The 20617-nt window shown below is 36.4% G+C and overlaps 1 protein-coding gene across 2 annotated transcripts in view; it reads left to right on the forward strand.

The window, feature by feature from the left end:
• Positions 1 to 5430, forward strand: part of SEC23A (SEC23 homolog A, COPII coat complex component) — a 61763-nt gene extending 56333 nt beyond the window's left edge. Inside the window, exon 21 of one of the 2 annotated variants that reach the window (XR_014242308.1) lies at positions 4003 to 4017. Coding sequence is in view for 1 of the 2 variants with exons in the window: in XM_082384110.1 (XP_082240236.1) it covers positions 4003 to 4092 (90 nt within the window). In the remaining variant the exon portion in view is untranslated. Of the gene's footprint in view, positions 1 to 4002 lie in introns of both variants that reach the window. The other variant, XM_082384110.1, reaches the window with a different exon arrangement.
• Positions 5431 to 20617: the final 15187 nt, after the last annotated feature.

The raw sequence follows: 20617 nt of genomic DNA on the forward strand, positions 1-20617 counted from the left end.
TTCCTCCCCTCCAGATGATTGTTGCCATACACATAATTCAATTAACAAAATGTTGTGAGCTCACATTATGAAGACCAAATAAAACCTATCTCTTTGTGGCTGAATTTCTGCATTAAAAAAGCACGGTTTAGTTCATGGAAATAATGGCTTGTTCCTTGTTTTGGGAGGTTTAAATTACAACATGGAGATGTAGATGGAAGACATATAAAGTAAAGAACTTGTTGAGCTGTTAAACATGGAGAGGCATCATTCTGGGGTGGTAATTGAAAACTCTGCAGGTTACTAAACTTCCTATGCCTTTTCTTCCTTGTCTGTTATAGAGTTCGATGACACATACTTGATATGCCCAGTAATACTCAGTAAATATTAGTTATTAGTTTTCCTTGTTATCACTGGTAAAAAAGTCTCTCTAAAGATATTTAAGATAGGAAAGAAAACCTATTTTAAACTGAAGTTTAATTATTACTGCCTGGAAGTAGGGGCATTAGAGACATAAACAAGAGCCCTAACACTTAAGCCAGACCCTGAAAGACGGAGATTATTTCATTGGGTGAATATGATGGAGAAGGAAATCCCAGGCAAAGGAACAAACGTATATTGTTTATCTGATTCACTCGTTTGCTTATCCATCCACCCATTCATCTATTCAGTACTCAATTTTGAAAGCCATCACCTTTGGAGAAACTTAAGTGTACTTACTTGTTATTAAATGAATTCTTTTTATTGATTTGATAAAAAGTTGTTTAAATATTTACAGTCATTAAGTTAAATTATGTCCTTATACTATATGGTGGTTTTAATTACATTGTTATCAGGTCTGTCTCTCCTTAGATTTTTTATAAAGTGTTTTCCTCAAAGAGGCGGTTGAAGACAGTTTGGGTTTCTTCTCATTATTGCATTTTAGAAAATATAATCATCTTTTCTAGGAATGCACTTTAAAAATTTTTGTAATTTTTTGGCCGCTCCACACCGCACATCACGTGGGGTCTTTCTTAGTTCCCCAAGCAGGGATCGAACCTGCTCCCCCTGCATTGGAAGTGCGAAGTCTTAACCACTGGACCGCCAGGGAAGGCCCCCAGAAATGCATTTGATTTAGCAAAATTTAGGAATTAGTTACAGTTACGCCTTTGGGGGAAGCTGACATTTGATCCTATCTTTTATGAATAGATTCTTACAAAAACAAAACAAAAAAATTTCTATAGGATTTTACTTAGACCATTTCTTTTTTTCAGATTGGTTCCAAACTATTTGAAAAATCTTTCATTTGTATTAAACTTGTTGATGTGTCTAAAAACAATGAAATTTTGGTCTGACATTTAAATCAGTGTTTCTCAGTCTTTATATTTTGTTAAATTTGAAAACATCCCTTTCCTGTAATGCTGTTTGAAATGTCAAAATTAAATAAATATGTTAATTAGAAGTAAGAAAGAAACCAAGAGCCCTAAGGTCTTTTTTGACCTATGATTTTTGTAAGGGAAATTATGTTAATATTTTTATAGATAATAATAGCTAATAAGCTGAATCTGTACTGTGTTTTAGTCATTATGCTAAGATTTTCATACACTTCTATTTGTTAAAATACTCCTGTGAGGTGAGTACTATTAATCCTATTTTTCAGAAGAGGAAATTGAGGCTTATATAGGTTAAGTAACTTACCTCAAATCACACAGCTAAACTGTGACAGGGTCTGGATTTGAACCTAGGTCATTCTAACCCCAGAATCTGAATTTTTAACCATTAAGCTAAATTGATGATTGAAATTTAGGGAGTTAACATGGTAGCCAAGCATTTCACTAAAAATTATGGAATTTAATACCTTAGTTTTCTTTTTGTCAGAAATCAAGTACCCAGTGTAAGTATTATCCATGGATGGCCTGAAGAGGGCACCACTGCAACACTGCTTCTGTGACAGGGTGCTGGAGGTCTCTGTTGCTATAGTGCTTCATATACTAAATGATATAAAGCTTGGAACTTTTTGCTTAATCCTGGATATATTTTAAAGAGAAAAAGAGTGCAGTTGTAAAACTGAGATCAATCAATTGCAAATTTTTGATAATATTGAGTTGAGCATTAGTATTAATCACTTCAAATAAGATCACAGTATATGAGTTAGAAAATCCATATATATTTTGTCTTGACCAGGAGAAATAGATCTGGGATTGGGTGAATTGAGGTGGAAAATGTGTAAAATGGAAAAAATTAAGGTATAATAATAATAATGTTGTATGCCTACTGTGTGTGTCAGGTATTGTTCTATTTGCTTTACAAAGTTTAACTCATTTAATCATTATAACAACCATGTGAAATAGGTTCTGTTATTATCTGTATTTTACAAATGAGGAAACTAAGATTCAGAGAGGTTAAGTAAGTGGCAGAGCCAGGATATGAGCTCGGCAGTCTGACTCCAAACTCTGAGCTCTTAATTCCAGTGCTTTTGTCTCCCTTCATTATCAAGTTTTTCAAGTTCATATAAATTCACATATGAAAACACATAATAAAATTGATTTTCCACTATTCAGGAGAGGTTATGGCATATCTGTGGCTATGCCAGCCTAGAACCACAAGAGCTATAAAGTCAGAGCTCATATTTGCCATAAACTTGCTGATATCCTCTGAAAATTACTTAGTTTTCCTGTTTTAGACATTTTATATATACTAATAAGAAGCTGGATATCAGGTGAAAACTTTAAAGATCCAGATACAAAATATTGTAGAAAAACTTTCTTGCTACAATAAAATTTCATTATTAGTGGATTGGATTACTAAGGTCATTCCATCAACACAGTTTTTATTAAAATAGAAGTTAGGAATTTTCCCTAACTCTTGTTAATTACTTAGAACCCACAGAAATCAATTAAAATTACTTGAATGAAAATATATAAGTATAGTTTATTTTAAAAATGATATAAATTCTCTTCCTTCCATCTGGCGGTTCTGCTAAAATGTGTAAGTGGAATTTTATTTTAGTAAACAGGCAGCAATAAGGGAGACTTATTTCTTAGTAGTGATAAAAACACCAATACATTCAAGGCAAATGAACACTTTACTACTTTAAAGATTAAGTTGGGTATGGAGCTATTGTAAGGCCAGTTGGTAAACTGCGGTACAAATCTGAGCCTGACCACATGGGGTTAGCGCAGACTCCAAAAGTTAAAGGACATGGTCCACAAGACTGCCCCTACTTCAGATGCCAGCCGAAAGTCAAATCCCAGGTTACCCACACTTCTGACCAACTGGCTACAAATCCGTTTGTGTGTGGGGTGGTGAGAAAGGGAGGGTGGTGGGGTGGGCAGTGGGTGGGTAGAGTGGGTAGGGGGGGTGGGTTCCCTGGGTTCACTCCCCAGGTTTGGTAATTCCTTAGAACAACTCACAGAACTCAGGAAAGCACTATATTTATGAATACAGTTTTAGTATAAAAGTTACAAGTTAGGTCCAGCTAAATGAAGAGACAGCAAGGTCTGGGAGGGTCCCAGATACAGAGCTTCTGTGCCCTTTTCCCATGGAATCAGTGTGCGTCACCCTCACAGCACATTGATGTATTCCTCAAACAGGAAGCTCCGCTGGGCTTTGGTATCCAGTGGTTTTATTGTTTTTGCTTTTGTTTCTCTTAGGCATGATTGATTGAATCTCTAGCCCCGAATCTCTTCCTCCTTGGAGGTCAGGCTCTCTTAAAGCCCAGGCATCTAATTACGTGGTTGATCTTTCTGGTGACTGGTCCCTATCCTGAGTCATCTCATCTCATAGCATAAACTCAGGTGTGATCTGAGGGGCTCATGAATAACAGATACTACTATCAGGAAATTCTAAGGATGTAGTTTCCCTCTCAGGAATCTGGGACAGGAATCTGGGACAAAGGCCAGCAGATTCTTTATTATACAACAGGAGCATAGACATTATTCTGCTTAAAATGATTTCCTTGTCTATTTTTTTACACATTTGCTTATACACTTTAAGGTATCATCCTATGTTTTAATCATAGAAAATATCTTTCTTTTCCTCTAGGAGTCTGGAGCACCTATTCTCACAGATGATGTTAGTTTACAAGTGTTTATGGATCACTTAAAGAAACTTGCTGTGTCAAGTGCTGCTTGATGTGCTAAACATATTAAGAACACTTAAGAAGATGAAATAATATTTCAGTTTCTTTTTTTCCCCTTTTTTCAGTTAATCTGTGGAAACCAACAGAGAGATCTCTCTAGACTCTTTTTGTATTAGTACGGTTTGAGACAACAAATGGAAAAATGTTCATGTTTGTAGATTAAGCTAGAATATAAGAGCAATAAGAACAAATTTGTTTTGGTTGCCACAGTATTATAACTGGTTTTAGAAATTTGAGGTCTTTATAACTTATGTTAAAAAGTAAAAATAGAGTCTGCCTTGTACTACAGAGATATAACTCATTTGTATGTTGCAGACAAATTCAAAGTGGCACTGAATGTTCTTGACCTTTTGAAAACTTGTTTCTTAATTTTAACCAAAAAGTAAACAAAATCATCAACAGTAATGATAAGTGTGAGAATTTTTGCCTATTCATTGAATATTTTTCTGTGATCTTCAGCACTTACGTATACACTATTTCTGTATTTACTCTGTTAAGGCAGCTTTATTTTTATGATTATTTGTTTAGGAATTATTTGACTTGATATATGGTAATTTTCATGAAGATAATTTAATGTTTTTGGTCATTTGAAAAAATAGTTTAGAGATGAAAGTTTTTTTGGGTAACAGTTCCACAGTTGACAACATATGTGAAATTCCCACAAAGTACTCAACTATGTGATTAAAAGTGATAATTTTTTTTATAAAGGGAGATAGAAAATAAACAGTTTGGCACAGTACATTTTAGAAAGGCTTTGCAGTAAAAGGACTTTTGTAACTTCTAAACCAAATTTGGTATTCACTGCATGGTTTTGTTGTTTCCCTTTGTTTATCTGAGGTAAATTTTACATTATATCCTTCAGTATTTTAAACTATTTTGGGAGTTTACACACTACTTTTGGTTTTTGCTTCCATTTTGTGAACTTTATTAAGTTGTAGTTCTTATTGAAACAGTATTATCTAATATTCTGTTGAATTTTATCATGTGGTGATGCTCAGTTCTATTTTGATTTATTCATTAGTATCATTCACTTTTACCTTTTAAAGTTTACTTGTAGCAAATGTTTACATTGCTAAAGCCAGATATGTTTGACAATGAAATTTACATCAAGAACTGCAAATAAAAGGTGGTGCTATGATATGGGCCCAGAAGGACAGTGTCATGATTGTACTTGCATGAACACTATCATTTGATGGTAAAATAGACAGAAACTTAAAAAAAATTTGTTTATATGTTATATTCAATTAGAGTAAATAAGTTGCTCTGTTCCATTTTATTTGAATTGAACTGTGCTAGGTATAAATACCAATAAAATATACTTTTTCTCTGTTTTCCTGCTTATTTTGAAACCTAGTAAGCCTGAAAAGCCTAATGTAAAATTAAAGCATTTATAAAACCTGATATTAGTGGATTAAAAAGTTATTCATTTAAAAAAATAACAGCTTTATTGAGGTTTAATTCACATATTACACAATTCACCCATTTGAAGTGTAAAGCTCAATGGTTTTTAGAATATTCATGGAGTTGTGTAGCCATAACCACAATCAATTTTAGAGCATTTTCATCTCCCAAATAGTTATTTGTTTTTGCTATAAGGAACTGAGGAAAATCCCTGTGATGATGATACATGTTTAGTTTGCCTGGCCCCTTAACTTGTATCCTTTAAGAATGCATTGTTTTTTCTTCTCTTGAGTAATGAGCTGCTACTTACTCCTAAACTGTCTTCTACTTCTAAATCAGTTACAGCCAAAGGTACTAAAGTATCTCTGTATTTAAGGGATAAGGATGAACGAATATATCATCATACCCTTTTAGCTTACCATTTGAAAGAAGTCACCCTGGATAATTTTTGTGTATAATTTAGCTATTACTAAATTTCTAGCTATTTAAATACACTTGAAGGAAGAAATGTTTAACCCTTTTAATGAACTTAGAGTGGATAGCAAATATTTGCTAAATCACTAGCAGCACTGAGAAGCTTTGGTGTGTCCAGAACTATTAGGGAATTCATTCTTGAACCTACTTACCCCTAGTGGCTTTATCTCTAAAAATGACTTTAGATCTCATCTATGCACACTTATATTTTGTTGTAACAGAATACATTTATTATTTTATTGGCTGATTCTAAAAATGATCTGATACTTTCTCTATCCAGTTCTCCACTTGATAAACTTCCCTCTCGTATTCCCTAGCCCAGACTGCATCTAAGGAATGTGCTTGTTTTCCAGTCCAGACCAGAAACTAAGGAATCATTTTCAACTCTTACTCTGCTCAACATCTTTAGTAACCAAATTATACCAATTCTCTCTCTCTAATATCTCCCTAATCTGTTTACTGTTCTCCATCTTACTGCTTTCTACCTTCATCATATCTCACCTGGTTTGTTGAAATAGCCTTCTAACCAGTCTGCTTTCCCCAGTCTCTTTTTCTCCATCTTTCTCTTCAATTCACTGAAACGTGGATATGATTATGTCATTCCCTCTGCCCTCATAATGAAATCCAAACACTTTGACCTGGTAACATTGTATACTACACATCAAATCCATAGCTCTCTCCTAGAAATAGTACAAAGGATGCAATTGGAAAGGTAGTGCTGGAGAGTGGTCTCTAGCTCTACCTAAGCATTAGTCTTAGGTGTGATGTTTGGGGTCAATATAGTGACAAGAGCAAATGCATTCTTTATTAGCTGTTACAACCTAAATGCTGTGGCTTATTGCACTTGGCTTTTAAAAAAATGAACATATTTTTTCAGTTATTTTTCAAACAATACTGACAAATTAGGATTATTTGTTTATCTAATGTCTAGCTTTACATTTTAATTTATATTTTTCCTGTTTCCGATGTACATGCATACATCTGGTACTCTTATGTGCTCAATTTGTATTCATCTTGAGCATTTTATCAAGTAATTCTAGAGATATTTCTGTTTCTTGTTTGCTTTTTAGTAGTTTACTTTATTAAATTAATACATTCTCCTTATGTTCATTCTACCTTCTTTGTTTAATATATTGAAACAAAAGCTGGTCTAAGTTTAATGTATTATCTGGTGACTATAATAATAGGTATGCAATACCAAGTATGTAATAGTGAAGTTACATTACTAAATCAGATTTTTTTTCTCTCCCATCCCTATCTATGGCTTATACTGAAATAAAGCCCAATTATTTGGGTTGAAGATGTGATCCTGGAATATTAAGGATTTTTTTAACTTAAGTAAACATAGAAAAAAATATATAGTAATGCATCTAAAGCATTTGGAAGATGGGTAGAAATATTAACTTCAGGCTTTGTTAGATCAACATAAAATTAGCTATGTATTTTTAAAAGTTAAGGGTAACAAAGATAAAACCAGGATACATACTTTTTAAACCAGAATGTGTAACTTCCAAACAGTAGGGGAAAAGAAGCAATAAAAGTAATTTGATCAATCGAGAGAAGGCAAGAAAGATTAAGAAGGCAGCATGACAGGGAGATCAGCTCGGTGCTTTGTGACCACCTAGAGGGGTGGTATAGGGAGGGTGGGAGGGAGGGAGATGCAAGAGAGAAGAGATATGGGGATATATGTATATGTATAGCTGATTCACTTTGTTACAAAGCAGAAACTAACACACCATTGTAAAGCAATTATACTCTAATAAAGATGTTTAAAAAAAAGGCAGCATGGCAAATGGGAAAGCATGGTAAATAAGAAACACAAAAAGGAAGAAATAATGGATTAATATTTTTCAGTGAATTTTGTGAAAATGGAAAAATATCTACTTATTGGTCTTTCACTGTAATAAACAACATTACATGTACTATTTTTGAACCTTCTGCAAATGTGTCTTAAGACTTTATAAAAATTGGTCTTTTCATGTACCCATGCTCTACAGAGTATAGCCAGGTTGGTCATTCTTTGTTCACAGTTGATTGAAGAACACTTTTTATTAATTTCAAAAGTTTTTTTTTTTTTCATTTAAAGCAACAGATACACGAATAGGAAAACAAAGATAAGTTTGATAGAGATTCATAAAAATTCCATTTCACAATAAATTCCTAAATTCTTAAAACTGTTTTTTTTAGGATTTATTTTAGTGGCTTTCAAAAAGCTTCTTGGTCTAAAAAATTCCACTAAAATATATAAACCAGAAAATTCAAGATAAATTCCTATTACATTTGGTAAAACCCCCCAAAATTTTTCTTTTGCAAAAGGAGAGCAAATGGCTCAGTGCTGGTGAACATTGACATTATTTGATCCATTGATTTAGAACAAATGTCCATTTATGGTGAAAATGATCAAGGCATTTGAACATTGCTCTTTTAGTTTCTTCTGACCATTTAAGACCAACATCTTTTTGTTGCTTTCCTGACATTCTTTGAATTTGATTTTTCAGTGTAAATGCCTATCTTACATTTTGTCATTGCATAGCTAATAGTCTTCTCTACAATTGCTGTGTGCTGCTCTTCGAGGAACAATTTTAAAACTTTTAATGTTTTACTGTACATTGTTTAATATTGTTTAGGCTGCAACCATTTTGATTTCTGATCAACCTCATCTAAAACTTCACACCAAGAAAAATTTCTAAATTGTGCCACTAATGTACTGATTTATTTTCTTGGTTAGTCCTTTAGTTTTAAAGCAATAGTTTAAAAAGACAATTTTAATTGTAAAGATACTAAAATTCAGTAAAAGTTTCCATATACACACTAAAATTTGCGCTTACAAAAAAAATTACACCTCAGAGTTCACAGTGTTTCACTGTTTCAAAATTTAATCACAAACAAAAACTCCAAGTGGTCATATAGATTGAGAGAATTGTTTTTTCATCTTTGTAATTACTGTGCTGGTATTATTTGAACCTACTGTTTAAACACCAGGATATTTAGAACCATGGGTATTGAAGACACAAAATCTTCCCAAGGGAGCTGTAATGATTTAAAAAATGTTACTAACTTAACCTTCCAAATGCAAGGGTGTCTGTGTATGTTGGGACTGGATTGTATGGGAGTTCTCTGAATCAAGTTCCATGTAGAACACAATGTTTATGAAAGGATAAGTAGTAACAATGTACTAATCAGAAGGTTACACACATATTATTAAAACTCAGCAGTAGCCATAGCAATTGTATAGATTGTAGACCAATAAAAATTGTTTCATGTTGGAGTATTTTATCACTGACATTATTTGGAATTGCTGGCATATGGTGATAAAACTCAAACCTAGTGTTCTGTCCTTGTTACACTACTGTCCTCGGAAACTAAAAAATCAGGTTTGATTTACTCATAATTATATAAGAAATTTCAATGAAAATTACAACATATTTAGAATTGAACAATAAAAGTGCTATCAAAACCTGTGGTATGGGAAAAAGGATTATATATCAAGGGATATATATTGTTTTAAATGCAACTGGAGAAGAAGGATTGAAAATAAATGAACTTTGTATTCAATTCAAGAAAATGAAAAGCAACAACAAATCTAAGGAAAGAAGGGCAAAGGAAATAATAATGATAAAATAAGAATTTTAATGAGATAGAAAACAAACAAAATAAATGGAGGAGATGTTTCATAAAACCAAAAAGATAATAGCTTTGAAAGTCTTAAACCCATTTCTAAAGCTAAGAAGGAAATTGAGTATCAGCTTATCTTCTGAATAATCTTTTACTGGAAATCTTAAATGAATAATTATTCAATTTTTTTTTTTGTCCAGGCCAATTAAGAAGCATCATTGTTTAGTTGTTTAATTATTTAGTTTTTTAATTAAAATTTATCCTTTAATGAATTTCAGGGAAAACTTGATGTTAAAATCATACACTTACTACTTATGAATGTAGAAGTAGTTATGAAGTTGAGAAATTGTGGAATTTTGTAGTTAAAAGAGTCCATTGAGGTCATTAAGTCCTATCTCCTTACCCAGTTCAGGAATTCCCTCACAGTATCCCTGATGGTTGCTCATCTGACCTCTGTAGGACACTTGCAGTGACAAGACAAGAGAGCTGTAAATTGCTGAGTGCTACAAGTGACTTACACTTTTAGAGAAAAGATAGTGAATTGGGAGGGATTAATATGTGACATACCAAAATAAGCCTTGACCAGAATTTGATGGTGAACATTTAAATCTGTTTTGCACAACACATTCTGAGGACTATAGCCATTGACCCACAAAGCCATCTGGCACTCTGATACTGTCATTAAAAGAGAGCGGGGCAGCCCATAATGCAGGAAGTGTGTGCCAGTTTAGAAATATGCTTTCCAAGCAGGACATCATGCACCCACTTTCCAACAGAGCACTATGTGTTTCCCAACTTCAGTAACTGGAGTACATATTTAGGTGAGAAAAGGGCATTAAGAGGCTGGTGGTGCGAATCTGTTTCCTAGGGGAAATGTGGCCTGATCTGCTGGGGAAAATTCTATTTTCTGATCTGTGTCAAGATCTTGCTTAGCTGCCTTAACAGGGTGAAGCAGCCACAGAATGATCCTATGTATACATTTAACGTGTTCTAAGGACTGCACCGTTTGTTTTGGCAAAACAGGGAAATCCATAAAATCAACAATTTTTGTAGGGGTTAGAATTTTTTCTAAGAATAACAAATCTGCAGATTACTTATGAATCACAGTAAAAATGTCATTAGAAGTGGTAAGTGTACTGATTAAAGAACCTCCAATGAGGAAGGGTCACATTTCACTAGATTTAGTGGTTTAGGGCTGATAGTGCCTGTCTTCAAGGCAATTTAAAAATAAATTAATCCTCAGAGGTTTAAAAATTAATCTTCATAAAATTCTTGTGAGATGCTGATAGGTCAAGTATTTTGCATGTTTGAAAACATTTGTGAAGAAAAATTCGACAGAGATGAGAGAATCATAGCGCAGTGCTTCTCAAACTTGACCAGGTATAGGAATCACCTGGTAATGATAAAATGCACATTTTGAAGTAGGTTTGAAATTGAGTCTGAGATTTTTGCATTTCTAACAAGCTCCCAGGTGACAGATACCATTGCTGCTTTCTGGACCACAATTTAAATAGCAAGTTCAGCTGGAAGCAACATTTTCACCATGGTTTGGAACTTCCATAAGAAGAAGTCCAGCAGTCAGTTGGAGATGTGCATTCTGGAATCGGGAGACTCAGGTTTGGGAACCATAAGCATAAAACTGATAAGTGAAGCCACGGGTTAGATGAGGTTGCTCTTATTTAATTTTTGACTAAGTGCTAACAAGGTAGGTAGGGAGCACAGAGTCAGACACAGTCCTCCTCCGTTGAGCACAGATTATTCCATCATGTATGTTCTCTTGAAATGTTTAATTCTAAAATTCTATTTTTAATGAGAACATTAAGCCAACTGATTTATCAAATGCATCTTTTTCAGCAAGGAAGTATTTCTATTAAAAAGGCTATCGGGGGCTTTCCTGGTGGCGCAGTGGTTGAGAATCTGCCTGCCAATGCAGGGGAAATGGGTTCGAGCCCTGGTCTGGGAAGATCCCACATGCCGTGGAGCAACTGGTCCCGTGAGCCACAACTACCGAGCCTGCGCGTCTGGAGCCTGTGCTCCACAACGAGAGAGGCCGCAATAGTGAGAGGCCCGTGCACCACGATGAAAAGTGGCCCCCGCTTGCCACAACTAGAGAAAGCCCTCGCACAGAAACGATGACACAACACAGCCAAAAATAAATATATAAATTAATAAATTAAAAAAAAAAAAGGCTATCAGCACTTCCCTGGTGGCGCAGTGGTTAAGCATCTGCCTGCCAATGCAGGGGACACGGGTTCAAGCCCTGGTCCAGGAAGATCCCACATGCCGTAGAGCAACTAAGCCCGTGCGCCACAACTACTGAGCCTGTGCTCTAGAGCCCGTGAGCCACAACTACTGAGCCCACGTGCCACAACTCCTGAAGCCCGCACACCTAGAGCCCATGCTCTGCAACAAGAGAAACCACCGCAATGAGAAGCCCGTGCACTGCAACGAAGAGTAGCCCCAGTTCACCGCAACTAGAGAAAGCCTGCGCACAGCAATGAAGACCCAACACAGCCAAAAATAAATTAAAAATAAATAAATAAATAAATTTATTTAAAAAAAGCTATCAATTTACTGAAATATTAATGGGAGTACAATATCATATAACTGAAGAGAATGTTTTCATTGAATCCTGGGTTTTGATAATACCCAGAATGAGCTTCTATATTTTGATAGGGGTGTTGAGAAAATAAGATTCTGAGTAATAAACTGTGGAATGGCTTAGTTAATAATTGCCTTTAAGTATTTTAGGGAAGATGCATCCTACTTTTTAGGACTGTGAAAGCCAAGGCATGTTATGAAATGTTCTTAATTAGGTATGTTTATTAGTTACTTAGATAACCATTATGGGTTAGATAGACACGGATATTCCTGGAGTTAGAAAAATAAATTTGACAGTCTGAGCAGTCTTTAGACCAACAGACTACTGTTCTGTGTTTGTTGTGTCTTCTCATCTTCTTATATATTTATTTACAGTAGGCCTTTTCAATTATGTTCACTTATTGAGTATCATACACATTTTGACATGGCTTGTTATAAATGACTCTAATGATTAGTTTCCATTTGGAGTCTAAAGTCCAGCAGGGTTTCAGGGAGCTAATGTTTTATTATTGCAGGCTCTCTGGCAAGAACATTCACGGTGCCTGTTGTGCTTGCTCAGCCTTATGGATGACAGCTGCATCTGCTTCTCCATCTGCACCTTTCAGTTTTAAGTAGATATCAATAGCTGTCCGACTATCTAATGAAGGAAACTAACTGGATTGAAAAACACTCCACCTTTCTGCAAGACCTTCCACAAAAAAATAGTTATGTGAAATGATGTGAGGATTTCTTATGATTAAATAGATCATGAAACTGTGATGGTCGAAAAGGTATGTTTAAACATGACCAGAACTTACTTTTATTATTAAAAATATGAACACAAAATGTGTTTAATAATGATGTAGCTATGCTATATGTTATATATAGCTCTGTTCCTGTCATAGATAAAACCCACTCATAAATGAAATCTAAAGTTGCCACTACAGGGCAAGAAAACCAAACCTTTAACATAGTATACTAGAGACGTCAATCATCGCGCCTGTTACACTCAGCAAGTCTCTGCTTGCAGCTCCTCTGCTGAGCTAAGCAGCCAGCACCAGTCTCTTCCTTAAACAAAGGCACAGGATCAAGTTTCCTAAAGGCACCTAATCCACAGACTGGCTGCTGAAATGACTTGGCATGAAGAAGTTTTCCCAGTAAGGATACTGGTAGTTAGACTACTTATACTTCCCTCCTCTAAGAGTTGAATAGGAAAACCCAGAGAGCAGCAGCCATTCTGTAATGAGAGAAAAAAATGAGAAGAAACAAGGAGTGGAAGAGGCACGTTGATGGTGGAACAAGAGGGTTAAGGTTCATGAGCTCCAGCTGGAGGAGAGTTCCTAGATGGCTTTGAATCTTGAAGCATGGCTATTTACGGAATCCTTTCACCCTTACTGCCAAATGTGCCCTTACATCAAATCCCCATTATTGAAGAAGAGTTAAACTTATTGGTGAAACAAAGATCACAGTGACCGTGATGATATTACCTTTTCACCTGGCTATTGCTAAGAATAGGGATTCAGTATTCAGAAAACTAATCAGAGAAAGTGAGATACGTGACACATTTGGACAGAGTCCCAGAAGATACACTGTTTTATCTTACCTGTTCACTTGAAACAGATAAGGTTCACCTGGATTGGGTGTCTTTCTAACACTATCCAGGAGAATTCCTAACTTTCAGCTTTCTGAAGACAACAAAAAGCCTTAATATCAATGAATAATAGGAGTTATATATAATTGACTTCACATCTTTGTAATTAGTGCATTGAATGAGTAGGGATCATGAGCCGTAATTATGTATTTTTATCTGTCCCTTTAAACTTGTTTAATGTGTGTAGTTTTCCACCTGTCAACTACTTGAGGAAGACCCTAGCAGGCTGATAATTTTTGGGTCACTTTTACCAAATAGATCCCTCTAAGTCATAGACATAGTCCCACTTAACAATAGCCATGTCCTGTGCTAGGTGGGATACATGCATCATCCCATTTACATTTCTGAATGGTGGTCTATCTTATGGTTCACGTTGTAATCTGCTATCTGTGTTATCTTAGTCCAAGTCACTTGTTTCACATTCATCCACAAGAATAGTATAAATTATACCTACGTGGAGAATCCCATTGTCAGTCTCTGGCTCTTCTCTTAGGGATACTTCTTAATCAGCATGTCTTGCGAATAGTTCTGTTCTCCATATATGCTTTTCCCAGGACCTGGAGATTTTCTCCTGGGTCCCATCCATTCACCTCTTCCTCCACAGTATTTGCTCTGTGATATATAGTTCTTACTTTAGGACCTTTATTCTGAGTCACAGGATTTGCTTATAAACAGCTCAAAGTAAACCTGAAGAGACAAATCTTCATCAACGAATTCTAATGAAAGGCTACGTGTGCCTCTCAAATGCTAGACAAGGCCGTCTGTCTGCTTTTCTTGTTAATGAAAATGGTGATCTGATGCAGCAGCTTTGTGCAGAATGTTGTGTGGTTATCTTCTCTGCCTGCTGGGTCCGTTCTGCTGGTGGGGATTCTTTGTGGGCTGTAGCCATGGGAAGGGTGTTTTGGTGATGAGAGTCCCTCCCTCCTAGGAGTCTGGGCTGAAAATGGACACTACTTTGCATAAATCTACGATGCCTGTGTAACATCGGTGTTTCTTGGCAGTTGTAGATAAAAAATATCTCAGAGATATTATAATTCAATCACTTCATATGCAATAGTATGTAGGTTACATAAGTGCTGATACACTAGAGATAAAAATGATTTATAGGGCAGTGACTTGTGCTAAAAATATCAGTTGCTGATGATTCTAGAAAGTTAGAAATAGAACTAACCTACCAGTCAGATATCTGCAGGGAGGGAGGCATGAGGTATTTAATCATTTTCCCTCCCTGGAAAGAAAATTATAATTTCATTTCAAATAATCAATGAAAGATTCTCTATGTGTTAGGTGACTCATACATTAGAGTATATTTGTCCTTTATTTCTGACTCTGTGATTTAACAAAATTAATATTACAATATTATTTCTAGCCAAGTCTTCTTTACTATTAGATTTTAGAAGGATTGAAAAACAAAACTTGTCAAGAGACAAAAATTATTCTGTGCTCTTTTTTTCTGTTTATAGATGTGTCATTACATTTCTCTGTATTATTTTCACTTTTGGCTTTTTTGTAAGAATTGCTGAACTAGCTCTTGAATTGAGTGAATATTTTAATTCACTCTGTTTTTTTATATTATTAAGCCATCAGTAAACAAAAGAGAGAATGACTAAAGGAAGAAAATAACGATATAATAAAAATAACAAGGAAAGCATTTCAGAGAAACGTTAGAAAATGTTGAAGAAATTTCAATCAAGAGGTGAAAATAGCTTGAAGGCACTAACACTTTTTCACCTCAGGGGGGCAGCAGCTATTACAAAACTGGAAACAAGTCATTTTAGTATCTTTCTCCTCCACTTTAAATTCTGAACTTTTCTATTTCTTTTTGTGATTTTTTTATATCAATGCCCATGCCTTAGTGTTTGATTTTTGAAAGCTAATCCTTACTACTGTCTAAAATAGTTGGACCCCCAAAGTGAAAAAATAGTTTGTTGAAAGTGTACAAAACTGGAAAATATGACTTTAGCTCCACATCATGCATGGAAAGCTTTCAAAATCTGAGTTCCCAGTAGAAAATTACAAATACATGAAATTTAAAATTTTCTCTGTAAATCAATTCTTTTAAAAGTAGCAATTGTGGACTCTATAGCACAATTAAGAGAGGCTGGGTAGGGATTTTGAGGTCACATTTCATCCTAGAACCTCCAGATGTGACCACATTTTTGACCTATAATTTCTTGTAGAATATTTAATATTTTAGTCATATTTCCATTTGGTTGCAATCTAAATATAGATTTAAAGTATGATGTTCTTTTTTTAGGCAAAAGCACAATAACCCTAACCAGGGGAATTACACAAAGTTATATTTAGTGGTAGATTCTAAAATGTTAAAAATTCTCTCACTCTTCAGTTTCCTTGATTGAGTGAATTACTTATCATATGAGTGGAGATCGTCTGTGGAGATAAACAGCTTTGGTAAATGTGAGATATAGCAGGTGTTTCAGCTATTTTTAAGCATCAAGGTTTGAGTATTTGCTATTTCCAGTAGGGGTAATCCAACAGAGTTTAGATTCAGAGGTGTTTTCTTCTTTTTTCTTTTCTTTTCTTTTTTTTAGTATAATCAGATGTATTTTAATCTAGTAAATAGAGGAAAACAGATATAGCCCATATCTTTTAAGAAGAAGAATCCACCAGTGTTGATATTAAGAACAAATGCAGAGGCCAGAGGGTGGCAGAGTGAGGTGTTTAGGAGCATGACTGCATGTGTTCAAGTCCCAGCTTTGCCGCTCCCCAGCTGAATCATTTTGGGCACGTTTTCTAACCTCTCTGGACCTGCTTCCTCAGCTGTAAGATGGGGACAATCACAGTACCTACCTTATAGGGTTGTGTGAGGATTAAATGATTAAGTGCCTGTAGTATGCTTAGAACATTGCCTGGAGCTTACTAAATGCCCTGCAAGTGTTGGCTGTCATCATTGTCACGGGAGGCCTTACTTCTTTCTCTCTGATTCTTCCTTGTCTATTAGGCACCCCATGTTATTATCTGCCTTTTACAGATGAAGAAATTAAGACTTAAAGACCTTATAAAAGCTTGTACAGCTGGTAAGTAGTAAAGTCCATGGATTATACTGTACCGATTGTATACAAATGCATCATAAACTGCAAATGAATAATATACTTAGTAGTAATTAATAACATGGATTGAGCACTCACTTTGTGTCAGGCACTGTTAGATGTGCTAAGGATAACCTCTGAGATAAGCACTATTATTATTCCCATTTTGCCAATGAGGAAACCAAGGTGCAGAGTGGTTAAGTAACTCACTCAAGGTCACATAGCTACTTAGTAGTAGACTTGAGATATAAGTCCAGGTAGTTTGATCCAGGACTACATGACCTATTTTTATTCTTTTCCCTGAGGGTGATTTAAATTCCTGTGGAGGCTTGTATGGGGTCCTGAGATCAGGGAAGGGTGTTGGAGATCACAGAACGGCTGTGCCCACTGGTTGAGTGGAGAACTGGACCCGGGCAATTGGATGCTCCTCACCCCCAACCCCATCCTCAGAATGACGTACTGCCCACTGTTCCTATGCTAGAGGCTCTTTCAAAGACACAGCCTTAAGAGAATAGGTATTGAGGGACTTCCCTGGTGGCGCAGTGGTTAAGAATCCACCTGCCAATGCAGGGGACACGGGTTCGAGCCCTGGTCCGGGAAGATCCCACATGCCACGGAGCAACTAAGCCCATGTGGCACAACTACTGAGCCTGCACTCTAGAGCCTGCAAGCCACAACTACTGAGCCTGCGTGCCACAACTACTGAAGCCCACGTGCCTAGAACCCATGCTCTGCAACAAAAGAAGCCACTGCAATGAGAAGCCTGCACACAACAACGAAGAGTAGCCCCCACTCACTGCAACTAGAGAAAGCCCGTGCGCAGCAACGAAGACCCAACGCAGCCAAAAATAAAATAAAATAAAATAAATAATTTAAAAAAAGAATAGGTATTGATGAGACCATCTGAACTGAAAATGTGACAGAACCAAATTACGGCCTCTATATAAACTTTTAAAGTTCTGGCAGGTGAGTGCAGAGATCTACTTATCTTGTGGCCACCCAAGATGAGCCTTGCATGTAAGTTCCCTTGCTTATTAAAATTGTCACCCAGTAATCTGGAGTGGTCTGCCTCTTCCCTCAGTTTTTGCTCTCAGTATGGGGGTCAGTTGAACCAACATGGGGTCATTTGGTCATTAGTGGCTTCTGGCTGGAAGGCTATTCTATTTGGTCTTCAGTCATCAGCCTTTCCCTCACTGCCTGTCGCTCCTGTAACTTGTGGGCTGTTTCTCTTGGTGATGCTTCAGGAGAGCCCAGCCACGAGCCCCTGCTGACAAGCTCCCACATCTGCTCACATGGGTCCTGCTGACATTCCCAAACTCAGCTGGTCCACACTTTGGCCGCTGGCTGTGGGCTTTCATCACTGCCCCATGCTGGGGTGACCTCTTGCTCGGTGTACTGATCTGTGATTTTCAAGTAACTTCTGCATCATTTGTTAAAGGTTTTGAAAACTTTTGTTCCTCTCTCTAGCTCCCTGCCTGCAGGTATACCTGAGTAGGGGTGAGGCACTGTTCTCATAAGCCTTCTCCACACTGATATCTACTTTATTATAATTGCCTGTTAGAACAGAACTCCAGTCAGGAACAAAGACTCATACTCCTATTGATTGGGGATTTACACTTACCTGAAATCTCTACAACTTACCTCCTCCACCACGCATTTTGATGTTGAGTTGAGGTACACGGCCTTACACTCATGTCCTAAATATCCCTCTTTTACTACTACCCATTTCCTACTTTCCTCTCCCTCTCTACCCAGACTCCTGAGTTCTTTAGTTTTAATGGAGATATAATCTATTTCCAGCACTATCATTACCACCAGCATTGTCACCATCACTGAGAATATATAGCATATTCCCAGGCCCTGGTATTATATTAGGCATGTGTTGCAAAGAGACTGTTGGCACCTGCAAGAAAATCTAACTTTACAAGAGTTTAGGGGGGGTCATTTCAATTGGGTAATATCTGCTTCTCCCAGTTAATACACTGGGAAAATACAGTAGATGAAACTGGTGAGATAAACAAGGGTCATATCTTGAGGGGCCATGTAAGCCAGGTTAAAGAGTTTAGATTTTATCTTGAAGGCACTGAGGATCCCATGGCAGATTTTAAGCAGGACAATGTATGATCAGAGTGGAAAACCTGAAGGTTGGTAAGGCTGGATGGAATCAATAAAGAGGGCAGCTGGGAAGTACCTGTGGACATCTAGGCAAGAGGGATGATGCTGGGAGGAGGGTAGTGGGAGTGACAGGACCTGGAGATTGGTTGTAGGAGGGAGAAGAGACAGGCTGCCTCTGCTTGGAGTTATCTCATTTTAGCTAGAAAATTCATACTTATTCTTTATTTTTTAACAGCTTTATTGAGATATCTGTGACATATACAAATTGTATATATTTAAAGTGTGCAACTTGATGTTTCGATATATGTATATATTGTGAAAATATTACCACAATCAAGCTAAGTAACTTACCCATCACCCCTACATAGTTATGATTTTGTGTGTGTATGTGTAGAGAAGTTTTAAATTAAGATATATCTTCTTCAGACGAATGGATAAAGAAGATGTGGTACATATATACAATGGAATATTACTCAGCCATAAAAAGGAACGAAATTGAGTCATTTGTTGAGACGTGGATGGATCTAGAGACGGTCATACAGAGTGAAGTAAGTCAGAAAGAGAAAAACAAATATCGTATATTAACGCATGTATGTGGAACCTAGAAAAATGGTACAGATGAGCCGGTTTGCAGGGCAGAAGTTGAGACACAGATGTAGAGAACAGACATATGGACACCAAGGGGGGAAAACTGCGGTGGGGTGGGGATGGTTGTGTGCTGAATTGGGCGATTGGGATTGACATGTATACACTGATGTGTATAAAATTGATGACTAATAAGAACCTGCAGTATAAAAAAACAAACAAACAAAAAGATATATCTTCTTAGCAACTTACAGGTATACAATATAGTATTGTTGAAAATGTGAAATATATGTGTATATGTGTACACACACTCACAGAGGAATATTATTCAGCCTTAAAAAAAAAAAAAAGAAAACCCTGCCATTTGAAACCACATGGATGAACCTTGAGGGCATTATGCTAAGTGAAATATGCCAGAGAAAGACAAATACTGCATATGTGTTCTTTTTTTAAAAAAAATATAATTAATTAATTAATTAATTAATTAATTTTCTTTCTTTTATTTTTTGGCTGTGTTGGGTCTTAGTTGTGGCACGCAGGATCTTTTGCTGCGGTGCATGGGCTTCTCTCTAATTGTGGTGTGCAGGTTTTCTCTCTCTAGTTGTGGCACATAGGCTCCAGGGCACATGGGCTCTGTAGTTTGTGGCACTCGGGCTCTCTTGTTGTGGCACATGAGCTCAGTAGCTGTGGCGTGCGGGCTTAGTTGCCCCGCGGCATGTAGGATCTTAGTTCCCCGGCCAGGGATTGAACCAACATCCCCTGCATTGGAAGGCGCATTCTTTACCACTGGACCACCAGGGAAATCCCTGCATATTTGTTATTAAAGAGCTTACCAGTGAAGCTTTCCCTGACTTCCCATAGCTTGCTTCCATAGCTACCTGTACACATTTGATATGATAAATTTTTTTACTCTGTCTTTCTCACTAGTATGTGCTGTCCCTAATGAGGGCAGTTATTTTTCCCCAAAGTTCTTGTATCCTCAGGGTTTATTCCATTGCTTGGTACATAAAAGTCTGTTAAATATTTGTTTAATGACTGAATGGATGA

The sequence above is a fragment of the Balaenoptera borealis genome (assembly GCF_965194805.1).
Source record: "Balaenoptera borealis genome assembly, chromosome: 3".
Lineage (NCBI taxonomy): Eukaryota > Metazoa > Chordata > Mammalia > Artiodactyla > Balaenopteridae > Balaenoptera > Balaenoptera borealis.